At 37.6% G+C, this 15764-nt stretch overlaps 1 protein-coding gene across 1 annotated transcript in view; it reads left to right on the plus strand.

The window, feature by feature from the left end:
• The window catches only part of LOC118819060 (glutamate receptor ionotropic, kainate 3), a 121468-nt gene that overhangs the window by 74239 nt on the left and 31465 nt on the right, over positions 1–15764 (plus strand). The window contains exons 8-9 of the mRNA XM_036586680.1: positions 503–610; positions 8166–8279. Of these exons, the coding sequence (XP_036442573.1) occupies positions 503–610; positions 8166–8279 (222 nt within the window). The remainder of the gene's footprint in view (positions 1–502; positions 611–8165; positions 8280–15764) is intronic.

Raw genomic sequence — 15764 nt, forward strand, 5'->3', positions numbered from 1 at the left:
CTCCTATTTCAGCTCACAAGAGAGTCTGTGATTGTGACTCATAATAGGCAGATTAGAGTTGTAGAACACAGCTCTGTGCACAGAAGAAGAGAAAAAGAGGGCCACAGAGTCAGCACGGAGAAAGAGTTGTATCTGAGTCGGAATAGACGTCCCAAAATAAGGGCAGTAGTGTTCCCTTTGGGCCCCTATCTACACATCGCAGTGTATGGATGAGTGTGTGTGTGGTGTGTCTCTTTGTTGGAGGAGGGGGTTAAAGGGTGCAGTGGGATTTTTCTTTTTTTTTTTAGATCTCTTGAGAGTGGAGTGAGTAAGATCGCTCTTAATTAAGACTTAGGTCTTTGGGGAATATGTGACTGAGGCATTGGGATGTAAAATGTAATTAAAAAGGAAATATAAGCTCTGGTTGTGTGTGCACTACACCTGTGTGTGAGCCTGTATGTGTGTGTGTATCTGTGTGTTTTGAAACTCTCTCTCTCTCTCCTCTCTCTCTCTCTCTCTGCAGTCACACTGGGATGGCCTAACTGGACGACTGTCCTTCAACAGGACCACAGGTTTGCGGACAGACTTTGACCTTGACATAGTCAACCTGAAGGAAGATGGCCTGGAAAAGGTGAGTAGTCCATTTACACTGAATATACAGTGGTATGCAAAAGTTTGGGCACCCCTGATCAAAATGTCTGCCACTGTGAATTGCTAAGCGAGTTAAAGATGACACATTTCTTTAATATTTTAAACAAGATTACTTTTTCATTTCCATTGTTCATAGTTTCAAAACAAGAAAAAAGAAAAATGGCCTGAAGCAAAAGTATAGGCACCCTGCATGGATAGAGCTTAGTAACACCCCTTTGGCAAATATTACAGGTTGTAAATATTTTTTTGGAGCCAGCTAAAATCTTCCACTTCTTGTTTGGGCAATTTTCTGCCTTGCAAAAGGCTTCTAGTTCTGTGAGATTCTTGGGCCAACTTGCATGCACTGCTCTTTTGAGGTCTATCCACAGATTTTATACTCTAAAATACTTTTAGGTTGGGGGGCTGTAAGGGCCGTGGCAAAACCTTCAGCTTGTGCCTCTTGAGGTAGTCTATTCTGGATTTTGAGGTGTGTTTAGGATCATTATCCTCTTGTAGAGGAGAGCAATCCTCTTTTCACCTTCAGCTTTTTTTACAGATGGTGTGATGTTTGCTTCCAGAATGTTGGTATTTAATTGAATCCATTCTTTTCTCTACCCGTGAAGTGTTCCCCATGCCACTGACTGCAAAACAAGCCTGAAGCATGATCGATCCATGCCCGTGCTTAACAGTTTGAGAGGTGTTCTTCTATCGAAATTCTGCACCTTTTTTCACCAAACATACCTCTGCTCATTGTGGCAAAAAAGTTCTGTTTTGCAAATTTCTGATGCTGAATTTTGTGGTGAGGACGCAGAAAAGATTTTCCTATTATGACTCTTCCATGAAGGTCATATTTGTGCAGGTGTCACCACACCAGAGTCTGCTAAGTCTTCCTGAAGGTCCTTAGCAGTTAAATGGGGGTTTTGATTTGCATTTCTAGCAATGCTGTAAGCAGTTCTGTTCAAATTTTTGTTGGTCTTCCAGACCTCAGCTTGACCTGCACTGTCCCTGTTAACTGCCATTTCTTAATTACATTCTGAACTGAGGAAACCTGAAAATGATTTGGTATCTTCTTATTCTTACATCAGTAATTTTAATTTTCAGAGTGCTGGGCAGCTGTTTGCAGGAGCACATGGCTGCTAATTGTTGGGACAAGGTTTGAGGAGTCAGAGTATTTATAAAGCTTTGAAATTTACATCATCTGGCCTTTCCTAATGATGATCGTGAACAAGCCATAGCCCTGACAAGCTAATTAAGTTCTGAGACCTTGGCTAAAGTTGTCTGAGAGCTCCAATCTCTTGGGTCCCCAAACATTTGCATAATGCTTTCTATTTTTTGCTCTAAAATTGTACAAAACAAATATAATACACTAATCTTGCTTAAAATGTTGAAAAGAATGTTTCATGCCTTTTGGAGATCAGTTCATCTTCTACTCACGTAACTGTTCAGAGTAACAGAAAGTTTGACCAGGGATGCCCAGACTTTTGCATGCCACTGTAATAGTCAACAACCACCCATAGACACTTGTTCCAAATGTTTCAAGAAATTGCAATCATGAACCAACTAGTGATGGATGATGATACATTTCAGTGTCACAATATTTTCCAAATATTGCTTGATATGATTTTATTTTGCATTATTACTAAGCTAATATTTCCCACAGTGTTTGTTTGTTTTGCTTTTGTTTTCTGGCAGAGGTCAGGTAGTTGAATTTTGAATCTTTATCAGATTATGGAGACTGAGATATTATAGCGGGAGGAGGTTTCACTGGTTGAAATATGAAGGAGATAGCTCTTAACGCTGAACATGGTGGCATTACAGGACGTCCCCCCTTTGAATAAAAAGATGGACTTGTTGTAAAGGTGTAGACATGTGTGACTGGAAATGACTGCCTGTGGGCATTGCTAAGTTTACTGCCAATTGACCAGACTTTCCTATAACTACTTTGACAGAGCTAAAGTCATGACAGAGAGAGAGAAAGATTAGCTCTAGACGCCGTACATTACAGTGATTTTACCAATGTGTTTTAAGCAGGATGCTGGCTCACTTACTAGTAGTCACAACTAAAAAGGCTGGTTTGTTTTTGATAGTGATAAAGGAAAAGATAGATTATGGAAAATATTCCATCATCCTCAAGTTCTAATTAGTACAAGGAAAAATCTCCACTTCTTCCAGCATTCTCCCACCCAATGCAAAACCAAGAGAGGAAACTAAGAAGTGCAGGAATCTCACAGTCTAAATGACCAACATTTTTCTTTATTTGACAGATAATATTACATTCATCCTGGAGCCTATAGCTAACAGATTGAGGAAATAAGTTCACAGCCCCTTTAGGATTAACTCAAAGGAAATGTTACAAAGGCATTGTAATGTTAACCAGACAGAAACATTGCCAAAAAGGAAGCCTCCTATTTATTTAGTTTTATGTATTTTGAATTGTTCTTTCACAACACTCTGAAACACCCAGCAACACCTAGCAACATGCATGGCAGTTTAGTTTTTGAGTGTAATGTTGTATTGCACTGTGACATGTAACTGCGAAACATGTTGTACCCCTTAAGCAAAGCTGTCTCATTAGAGTGTGATAATCAGTCATAAAATGTTCACACTAGCTAACGAAAAAAAAAAATGAACAAGTTTCACAGTGTTTATTTTAAAGTGTGGCAGGTGACAATTCCTTGTCAATACAACAACATAGTAGGTAATACCCATCCAATGTTGCTCTTGCAGTTATATTATTTACAAAGCTATCCGAGTAAAATGAATGGAATGTTACATGTTCTTTCATCTTCTGCTGGAGCCCATGTTGATAATGTTTGCTAATGCAGCTGAGTGTTGTGAATCTGGCTTATTCCTACTTAGATCTTCTCTATTCATTGTCACAATCATCAGTACAGACTCACGTGTATTGACATCTGCTGTTGTTTTTCTGCTTGGTAGTGCTCTTCAATGTCAGAGATAAATATGACAGAAGCTGCATTATGTAGTGTTGTTTGCTTTGTTAAATGCCTGTCTGCATTACCGTATTATGGTACACTAAACTTTCCTTACTACCTTGTCTAATTTGGCCACCATTCTAGAATGAATAGAAGAGTACTCCATGCCCTGACAGAATAATGTACCCGTTAGCCATGAAGCAAATAGGCTGTTTAAACATCAGCATAAGTTAGAGGATCATAAAGTAAATTGGATTATGGTATCCAGCGTTGTTAATTACAGTCTTTGCTCACAACAAGCAGAGATTAAGTCTGAAATGCTTTTGGTGGTAATGAGGTGTGTAAATATGCCTGGGATATTTATCTTAAGAATAACAGAAACGAAACATTATTATCCTGGCAATACATCAGTAGATGTCAGTGAACAAAGACAGAAGTGTTAGATGTTGAGGTTATGCTGGGCACAGTTTTGTTTATGTAGGATTTACTGCAGATGTCCATTGTTTCTCAAAGGTAATACCTTTAAAATGCTACTATTGCCAGAGTACACCAAAAGAAGAAGGTATAGTCTATCAAAATCCATCATGAGCTAAAAGAGGAAAGGTTTTGCCGCATGTTTACAAAGTAAAAGAACATTGCTAAAACATTTCTAGTCTTAAAGAGCCTATATCTAACATTTGTCTTTGCCTATGAGGACCTTTTATACTAATTGTGTGCTATAAGAACCAAAAATGGTCATAATTCATTTTTACATGACCATTTTCCAAACTCTGTTTATCCCGTGAAATGAGACAGGCTGTTTTAGTTACTGTGCCTTTAAGACTGATATATGAGCTCTGTTCTGATTGGTTGCCATGTGGTGTGTCTCATTCAAAGAGCACTCAGAGCTGAAATACTTCTTATAACTTCAATATGAATGAGTGGAGCTAAACTGCTGTAGGTTGACTAGGTGGAAATATGTAAATGAGTTGGTTCTAGTAACATCACATAAACAGTGAATTCAAACCGGGCTGTTTTTTCCAGCATGGTTCGTATGTACAAGCTGTATGGACTGGGTGGTGGATATGTTTGAAACTGACTGTGAAAGATTTTTTTAGCCTTTGCTTTTAGAATTGTTTATATACAAGAAACAAACAGTGATACTATAAATGATTACAGTTTGAATATGAGGAAAAACACTTTCAAAGTAGCAGCAACAAATGGATTAAATTGCTAATCTGTGTCATATAATTGGTTGAAAAAGTCCTGGAACTTAATATAAGCCCCTGTCTTTGTACGTCTTTCAGGTATGAGACATCCACAAGCTTTTCCTTCAAAACCAAAGCCAAATCGTCACGTCAGAACAAAATCAGCTTAGTGTTTCCAGGCCTTAACTGTTTGAGCTGCTGGAGAAAGAGACTTGGGAAGTAATCCCTTTTAATTGAATATTAGCCCACGTTTTATCTCATACTGGAATTAGGAGTATTTTCCTGGGTGGAAAATTTGCTTTATGTTGGCATTAGTGGTGGAGAGCAGAGGCACTCTCCTGCCATTTGTAAATAAGTATAACTTCAGTGGATAATCACGTTTAATGAATTGAGCTTAATTGCTACTACTTTGTAAGGATGAAATGTTGGAATTCACAAGCGTTCCCCTCTGGAATTCATCAGAATCTACACAAGCTGTAACTAATGTGCGTGTCAAATCAAAACGTGTTGGGCGCCGAGTCAGGCGGACGGTATTATCAGGCATTTATGGTGTCAGTTGAGATGTACTTGTGTAACTTTGAATGGATATACAGCTCAACGGTGGGCTTGATGAATACAGGAGCAGTGGCAGGGACGGCGTGTGCGCTGTGCTGCAGCCAGGCAGACGGAAGGCAGCGCTGCAGCAGCACGCGTGCAGACAGAGATGGATGCTGACAGCCACAGGGCTATTTGCACTAATGATTTGTTGGGGAGTGTCTGTACAATATGCAGGGCTTCTTTCTGTGGCTGGAGGGGAGAGTTTGTGGAAAACGCACTTTATTTGTTCAGATCTTTGCACTGATATTAGTTAGATTACTCACAACATAACTTCTTAGGCAGAGTAACTGCTCCTGTCAGCCACATTCTATTAAAGCATCTGTGTGTGTGTGTGTGTGTGTGTGTGTGTGTGTGTGTGTGTGTGTGTGTGTACGTGTATTAATTAAATGCATTTCCATGAAGCATTTTCATTTTGGAGTACTACTTCAGACAGATACTAGTTTGCTCTATAATAGATTCACTGATTCTGAAAAAAGCCATATTACTGTATTTCTGTGGAGTGAAAGTGAAATTATTGGAATTACATCAGAGAGAGTTTTAAAACTAACATTGCTTCTCCCTGCTACGAAGACAAACATGCATGTGTGTGTTTCTGGAAGAGTGTGCTAAGCAGCGCATTACCATGAAAAATGATTTACGCCATTATTTATTTACCCAGTTTGACCCTGTAAACCATTTGTAATTTCAATCTGAAGTATTATTTATAAGCAAAGCACACAGCTAATGCCGGCAATACCAGTAACATCAGTAACGTTAGCACTAGCAGACACCTTTACCTGACTACACTGGACAGTACTTGCAGGAGAACCACGGATAAATCAACAACCCACAAACTAACAAAACAGCAATAGCAAACTGGAAAACCCCCACTGTACAAGCTGTAGGAACAAAAGCCAGAGAATAAGAGGGCTCCATCATGGAAGAGATGAAACATGCAGCCGCTGTTGCTCTCAGCGGATGTCAGTGATGAAAACTGGAAGCTGCGTTCACTGTATTTTCATGTTCACATGATGTACATAGCGTTACTGAATTATTAATAGTAATAAATACATTCTAAGGAAGCTTATTTTGTCCACTTTTATAGCGATAACAACATGTACTGCTTTTTATATATATCTTCCTTTAGGGTCAAAAGCAAAGCGAAGCAAAACAAATCATTATTTAATTATTATTATTATTATTATTATTATAATTACTACAAGTAGTAGTAGTAATATATTATATATAATAACTACTGTATAATCAATACTACTGCTACTACTATTAATAATAATAATAATAATAATAATAATAATAGGTTAGACCTGTCAATATTATTACATGATCAACTGCTCACAATTACTTGAGCTGGCCGCAATTACTTTCCAACGTTTTTTTTTTTTTTAAAGAGGGCAGCAGTGTTTGTTTGAGCTCGAACTACGTCTGTTGTCAGTTAGGAGCTATTAAATATTGATAAAAAATAATAGCTAATAAACCAATTTGTCCACTTTGTGATTTTAATACAATTAAAAAGAAAGACAAATTAATTGTGCAAAGTGCAAATATTTAAAGTTTCATGATCGTGACAGGCCTTTAATAGAGTCATACTCAACATTGCTTTATAGAAGCAGCAAGTACATTAACAGCAAAGACTGTATAATCTCCCATCATTTCTATAATTCTGATAACCAGATTGCAAATCTATTAAAATGGATTAATAATCTCAAATGAGAGATAAATGGTGTAAAAAGCAGTGAGAATACACATTATCATATAGGTTTTATTGCAGAGAACAGTCAATATATATACATCCTAGCAACCACTCCAGTGATGCCCACATTAATGGATTACGTGATTTAAGACTTGTGTTTAAATGGTGGATGAATGAATGAATGAATGAATGAATGAAATGAATGAATGAATGAATGAATGAATGAATATCATGTTCAACCTGGTGCGCTTCAGCATTAGGAGTGCGTTACCTCACACCAAGCACCAGTTCTAAGGAAATCATACTCAAAATGAGAAATATGATATTCTTTCATATTTCAGCTAAAGTGGTATAATTAAACTAATGAAAAACATTACATTCTAGTGAAAGAGAGAGAATGTTTTTGGCTTAGCTGCCTTTGACCTTTTATATATTTTCTGAAAAAAGTTTCATAAAGCATTTCTTGACCAAACACCATTTTACAACTCAAAACGTTTCAGTGTGCTTATATAGATGAATGGTTCACGCTTTAAGACAGAGACCAAACATAGATGGAATGTAGGCTAAATAAATGTACTTTTTATACTGCTCTGTATAAGGATTTGATACATGCAGTATAGTGAAATATTCAGCTGGAGAAAGCATCTACGTTAAATTAATATTGGACAGCCGTCCTCAATGTCATTTATCTCAGGCGAGTGAAGCACAGTTACTAAAGGTCCTTCCTCTTTGCATTCATCAAAACAGTATGATGGAAAATTGCAGCACAATCTTTTCCAAGTCTTTAATAACGATAAGCAAACAGTGTTATCAATTTGTAATGCATGCTATGGTAATTTCCGCTTCTGCTTTTGTTCAACATTTTCTCTTCCGAAATTGAATTGAAAAGCAATTTCCTTTGGTTGAATTGCCCTTCCTCTGATCTTAATGCATTCAGAGGGTGTGCAAGAGCCTGACTCCTCATGGTGCCACCCTCCCCACCTCTCTACCCCTAGAACCTTTTGGCATATAGGTGACATAGGCAATCAGCTAATGCCAGTGGATGAGCTCCGCAGGGTCTGCTAATGCAGTGAGGTGGGCTGTGGGGAGGGAAAGGATCACGCAGGCAAGCGCAGTGCGCACTGGCTACACAATTTTCATCTTCCGCAGGTGGGGAAGTGGAGTGCTTCAGGAGGGCTGAACATCACTGAGGTCCCCAAGCGAAACGGCATGAACATCACCGACTCCCTCTCCAACCGCTCGCTCGTCATCACCACCATACTGGTAAGGGCACACAAGCACTTAACATGAAGGTCATCCCTCCCGCTCTTTCCTTTTCTCTCTGTCTCGCTCTCTCCCTCCCCTCTCTCGCTCTCGCTCTCTCTCTCTCTCACAGTGGTCGTCAACCCTCCTCCTGTAGTTCAGCCTACCTGCTTGAAGAGATCACTTTCAATCCAGATCTAACGCACATGATCCAACTGACTGCAACATTGGACTTGCTTTACAGTTTTTTTTTTGGCAGAAATCCCAATGAGAAATTTTAGCACACAATTTTTTTTGTCACAGTTTCTACATGTACAATGTGTTATTAATTGCAAATGATATGTATTTTGAATAGTTGTGATGCAAATTACATGTTTTGTTGATTATCTAAGGCCAGTGTGTCAAACACAATGCCGGGGCCAAGTCAGGCCCAAGGCTCAATCCTATTCAGCCCGCAAAATTATTTAAATTTTCTGTTAATATTAGCCCATTTCACAATGAGCAGTGTTCCCAGCATGCACTGCAATGTAATGTGTGCTCCCACCCCCTCCCCAACAACGATCTATCTGCAGCCAATGTAGTCTACTGTTTTATATAAAACAATTTGTTTTTATTTAAAATTATTTTTGAATTGTTCAAGCATTCAGTGCCTAATTTAGTTTTGGCATATTTTGAACAAACAATGGCCAATTGTGCAGCTGGCTCACAGATTTGAGATATTCTAATTTGGCCTGGTTAGTGTTTGAGTTTGACACACTGATCTAAGGGAAAACAACTTAACACATCCTTGGCAAGAGAAAACTTTAATAAGGCATTTGTCAGCAAATTTTAGTGCACAATTCATGTTTCACATATTGCAATAAAATAATGAAATTGTGTTTGTTCTCCAATATGTTTCTTCAACAAATAAACAGTAATTGTGCATTAAAATGTGCAGAAGTGTGTTGTCTCTAGAGAATGAACAAAATGTCATTTGAGCAGGGCTGCCAAAACTTTTGCATACAACATTTTTAATCTGGTTGATATGCTAAGCAGAATGACCACTGGCTTAAACTACTTGAACATTTTAACGATACAAGCTATGGTAACGTACTTTACACCACTAGCACCGGTAGCATAGCTTTTGCTGAAAACATTTTCTCTGTCATGCTTGACAAATATATTAACATTACATCATGCCTCAAGCTTCATCAGTAAAGTCAAGCTGCTTAGTGACAGAGACAGAGAAACAGGTGAAAATCTTTAGGTCTCAAGGAAAATTCTCTAAGTCTCTATACAGTTAGAGGATGATTCAGTCACGGATGATGTCTTTAGCTGTAAGGCAGAGTGAGATTACACAGCAAGCCTAACACTCAGCTTAGGTATTTTGGCAAAACCTAAGTTTATTAGGTTTAAAAACATTATTGCCAACATTCTGTGAAGCTTTTATAACCTCTTAACAGTTGCTACATAAGAATGCATTTGTTGGTGGAGTATGGATGGGCCAGTTAACCCATTAAACTCCAAAATCCAGAGTACACTCACCACCAGCAAACACAACAGACAGAATATTTGGTTCGATTGCTGGAAGAATCTAGAATATTGTCCTTCATTCGTTTGGACTGTCAGATCTAAACAACTGCAAACATTAGATTGTTGATGTCTGATCTGGGCTTAAAGGACTGTTTGCAGGTCTAAACCTTAAGTTCCTAACTTTGATAACCATGTAATGTACATAAGTGAAAGTCACTGAAATTTCTAGGCAATAAGCCTTAGGTGTAATAACTGAATAATAAGCCTCAAGTTTAATGGATCACTGATACTGATTCAATGGATCACTGATACGTTGGAACATTGTAGAGCTCAGGCTAAACTCTGCAGAAGGGTAAATCTCCAGGAGCAGGGCTGATGACCACTGCTTTATATCACCAAAATAGTGTTCCATTAAAAAGATTCAGTACATATAATCCAGAGCTCTACTCTAAAAGATTTAATACCTATTACCTAACTCTATTTCAACATTTCCATCCTTAACCAATCTTTAGGGCCAAGACTTCCCTTAGAAGTCACAGTTATTGCCTGCAATAACAAAAGTTTTATGTAATTAGATATGAATTATTTCTCACTTGTAGCTTAATGGAAAAAGAAATTATTTCAGAAGTGCAGATTCTAAACTTCCATTCAATTCTGCATTTGTGTATTAGTCAGTACATAATGTAGATACATAATGTAAATGAAATATGAATGTAATTCATAGCATGACTTAAAATACAATTTTTCAATTATATTTGAATAGTATAGCAAAGCAAAATGAACAGTTCTTGACTTTTAAGAGTTAAGTTATTTGCATTGTTTCAGTATTCCAGGGTAACAACCTTGAATAAGACAACATTCCTCTTGGCTATTTGAATTTTCAGGAAAAAAAAGTAAAGAAGTGTAACATGATTTGCAGTACAGGTATTTGAAATTTATATTTTCATTGACCGAACCACTCAAATGCCTTCTTTTTTAACAGACTGTAGTATTGTCCTAGTGTTACACCAGTGGTGGTGATGGTGGTTCTGCCAGGGTGCTGAGCAGCAGATTTACACAAAGAAGAGTGCAGAAAAGGCCATTAGTGACATGATTTGAAATAAACAGGCATTTCCCTCGGTGCCGCAGCACAGTGATGCTTTAGGCTCTATATTTATGCTTGTCGCTGGAAGGTTAGGGGGCTTTGTGGAGTTGTCATTGGGGTGCTGACATCGAACTGCCTTTGTGGGCTTATTTTGGACAGGCACATGAGTTAGCAACAACTATAAACACTGTCATTAGGCCAGGACTGGGGAAGAAGGCTGTAATCAGTGCTTTTCTAGTGCCAACCATGGGAGTTCCATGATCACTTACATATGAGAAATGAACAAAATAAATAAATCTATCAGTCAAAAGGACATGTGTTGTGGAATTTGGCCTACATGTCATTTGCCTTTGTATTGTGCAAGTGACAGCAAAGCTTAAAACATGAGTGTGGTAAATTCTGAGAGCTAATAGAATGAAGAACCTTCTGCTGTGAATAAGTTGAGTGAACTCTACATAAATGTGAGATTTTGTCAAGCTTATAGACAGACTTTGAGAGTTTCACACTGCACTCTTTTGGCTAAAGCAAGGTCTCCTTCATTGTGTTTAGGCAGACCACAAGATGACTAACCACCAATCAGTGCATCTCCTCTGTTTTTAAAGGATGGCACGGTCGTAACAACATTAATTAAAACAATATCAAGTATTTGAATTTTCTGTTTTCTAGGCTACTTATTATTCAGTTAGTAATCTTATGGCTTATTGGTCAGCAACTGCTAGGAATTATTATTCAGTTACTGTGAAGCTATTAAAAAGTGTTGTAGTTATAAAAAATGATCTGTTAGTGTTTCTTGGGGTAAGTTCCAGAAAAGTCAAAGATTTTTGACTGTTTAATTTATTCAGTTAGAGTTACAGTGGGGTCTGAAATTCTGCGAAAAAAAGTATTCTGAAAATGCTTCTATTTTGTTTTCCTTTCTAATTAAATTCAACGTTTTTCATTTCAAATGGTGTTCTCCACATAGCAATTTAAGTGAAAAGTACAATCTTTGAATGTTTACATGAATTTCTTCAGATTATGTTCTTCTTTTGCGTGTGCACTGGTCTCTTCAGGTTTGTGCAAAAGCTTCTGATCTGTAGATCAAATTCACCTGAGAGTTGTCTGAACACTTGTTTCAATGGAAAGAATAAGAAAAAGCTGACCTTTTTGTACAAAGGTCACAAATTTCACAAATTTGCTTCGATTTGAATAGTGACCCAGAAATAGTGCGGAATTTTGAACGTTTCTTCATTTTAGTTGTCAAAACTTTGTTTTACATTTTTCAAGATTCACAAACTTTTTTTGATTTTTTGAAGTTTCATATCTTAAATAAATAAATAAATAGAAAGATTCTTTTTCCTTACAACTGTATCATATGTCATGTCTCAATAAATCAACAAACATGTTTAACAGTGTCAGTGTTTAAGGCCCCTTCAAACACGTCCCTTTAACTGGGAACTTTTGGGTATTTAAGCTGGAAGGGGTTCAGCGTGAGTGCTAGCTGGAGTCCCAGTAAAGATGACATGACAGTTTACCTGCATGAGACGCAGTACAATACCTGGGAAATTAGTGGAAGGGCTGAGTGAACATGAGACCCATTATATTACCTGGAAATACAAAGATGTCTCAATGTACGAATTACAGAATACAGATTAAATTCTGTTTTTTTAGTTTTTGGAGTGAAAATGGAACATGATTCTATAGAGAAGCATTAAAAATCCATTTTGCCTGTGAGCACAGCTACTTCTGTGCAAAAGCTACACAGCATGACCACAAAAGCAGAACCTTTGTGTTTTTACGATTGAGGTTTCAGTTTTTATGAGAGAAAAAGTTGCGTCCTGGTAAAATACCATTTAAGGGCCATGTGTGTAAAATAAGTGAAGCCCAAAAATCATCTGCAAAAGTATCCAGATAATATCCTGTGTTCTGAGTTTGAAAAGGCCTCATATTCTGACCCTGCGCACTTTTATGGATTCAGCTCAGATATCGAACATCTTAGTTTAACAAAGTATTAGTAAAAAAGATTGATATTTAACACATTTCACATGCTGTGTAACAGTGACCAACTGCATTAGTTTATGTATCACCATTAAAACATTTTTACTGGATAGTAAGTTGCAGCAGTCCTGTCACTAAACATGAAATCACAAAGGCTTTACTCTTTGGGAAAATTGAGGTTTTAGTTGGTTCTGCTCTTGTGTTTGTACCAATAGGTCAGTGGTCCATGCAGTTTAGGAAGAGTGGAGATTTTGACAAAAGTAATCTGAACTCAGTCAAAAAGTGGCTGGTCATTACCCCAGTACTTTGAAAAATGGTGGGTTAAATGCCCACTCGCCCCCCTGTGGTTACAGTGGCCATGATGCACATTAATAAAACATTCCTGTGACTGTGCCAACTTGACCAACTTGGTTCGTATTCAGGAACAGAAAAAAACAAAAGCATGAACCAAGACTCATGACATGACTTTAAAGATTATATAATGCATGAACATATGAATGATCCATACAGCAATACTAGGAAATAAAATAGAGCACGCCAATGCTGAAATAATTACAGACCATGGCCACATCTTAAAATAGCTACAGAACATTCTTTTAGATTCTCACTCTAAGTGTGGGCTGTTCCTACTGAAAAAGCTGACTGTCCAAAGGACATTTCTTTACATTATTATATTTGGTTATTTTAGTTTATAATTATGCATATATCATTTCTCACATATAAGGCAGAATTCATATGAGTGCAAGTTTCAAGAGGCACTCTCAGCCAAGCTTAGAACACACAGTGTCCAACTGATTTGCTGAAATTCCAACTAAGTTCTGGTCAGCTGTGTCCAAGCTCTGATGAGAATGGACAAAAAAGTCCACATAGAGTCTGTAACTTAGCCAATCGGAGACAAGGCATGACTCTGATCCTGTGGCGGCTCATAATGACACTGTATGAAACAACCCCATCAGTGCACAAATAAGATGCCTGGCGTTTTTATTGTGAGACCTGGCACCCTGAAAAGAGATTAAGATATTTAATGTACTTTCCCGCATGCATTGTCTTCACTCCCATTGCCTATAACTGTTTTTCTGTACTCTCTTCTCCCTTACCCCCCCTTCACTTATGTACACCCATGCAGAGAGAGAGAGAGAGAGAGAGAGAGAGAGAGAGAGAGAGAGAGAGAGAGAGAGAGAGAAGCTGCTTTTAGCTTTGATATGAGTCCAAACCTTGGGGAATTTCACATATTAGGAGACTAGGAACAGATGGTAATGACTTTTTTTCTGCAACACACAAACTTTTTGATCAAGATAATTGGACAACTTATACAAAGTTTTCCTTGGAGCCGACTTGTTTCAGTTTCAATGTAAATTGCTTTATAATCAAGAATTCATTGGCTATGATTTATTAAACAGTGTGTCAGTTTTAATCATTAGAAGTCCTGGATTAGCATCTGGCCTTTTGCCAAACAACAGCCTAAGTGCCTTAGAAAGACAAAGATAAGGATTAGTATATGTTTTATTTGAGGCCAGTATTAGAGGTAAATTAAATAAACTTTTTTTTCTCATTAAATCCTGACTCTGTATTAATAAAAAGAAAATGTAATGTCAGGAATGAAAAGTTACGCAGGTAAATGTGACCCTTTTGTATAGCAATCGATTGCACTATGCTTTTTAGTGACAGGCCATCAGTGAAGTCATCTTCAGCTTTAAACTTTCAAGTTATAATATATATATATATATATATATATATATATACTATATATACACACACACACACACCCCTGGTCAAAATACATGTTTTGTGAAATTAACACATTCTCTACAAGGAACAAACAAATATTTTTTCTGTGTTTTCTGCAAGTTTTAGTGCACAGTTTCTATGTATTTGCTACATTTAACATACTGGAAGAAATAAAACATATATAAAAAAACATATTGCACATGCCACATGTTTATATATATCCAAATTCTTGCTGTCCTTCCATTTCCATGTTGTTTTGTGCCACCAAAGAGTAAATTCTAGCTTAAACTGAAATTGTGGCCTACTATCTGCTTCAGGCCAATATGTCTCTTTTATATTCATACAGTATGTGTGCTGCTGATGAATTAGTGGCAGTCGTTCCGCTGATAGAAGCATGCAAATGGCAGAGCTCCAAGGCATTTATTATCAAGGCAACTGGACGGGACGGAGAACAGCAGTGAAATCGATTTTGAAATTCAGCCTGAGCATCATTACACATGTCTGAAGCATCGCTCCTCTTCTGTGGTTGTGACTGAGTGCAGCCGTCCTCTTTCTGCCCGGGAACATCTGGATTTTTTTCCTTCCTGTTCAAGTGTAAAATGCTATAAAAGCTAGATTGTGGTCACAGCACACAGAGAGGAAAAACTAAGCACAGGAATCGATCAGATCACTGAGAGTTTCTGTATAGCACTGGACTGTGTGTCATCGAAAACAACAGATGGCCATATAAAAAAAATGTGCACAGAAAAGTACAGTTTCCCATTAATTAATATATTACATCAATGCAGTTAATGCCAAAAAGTAAATAAGTAGGAAAGACAAATTTGAGTTGATGTAAAATGTCATATTGTCATATGTGTACCAAGTAAATATAGCAGATTATTTTTTCCATTTTTCCTCTCCACATGCAACTCTCCTACTAAGATCAGTGGTACGTAGATGACATTATGAGCGTGTTCATTTTCATGGCACTGTTCTGTTCCTAATCAACGATTTATACGATCCAAATAATGAGCTGCGAGGAGAAGTATTACACAGCTGTAAAAAGTACATAGCCCTCCTCCTGAGCTCTGAAAGACTGAGTTAGGGTTAAGATATGTGAAGAGAGCTGTGACTCTGCTGTAGCTCTGTGTTCGACCATTCAGCTGCATTCGCTTCCTCTCAATTAGGAGCTTGTACCGAGGAGCGGCAGAAAAAGCTGACCTCAC

This window comes from Colossoma macropomum, unplaced genomic scaffold (genome assembly GCF_904425465.1).
Source record: "Colossoma macropomum unplaced genomic scaffold, Colossoma_macropomum, whole genome shotgun sequence".
NCBI classification, from domain to species: Eukaryota; Metazoa; Chordata; class Actinopteri; order Characiformes; family Serrasalmidae; genus Colossoma; species Colossoma macropomum.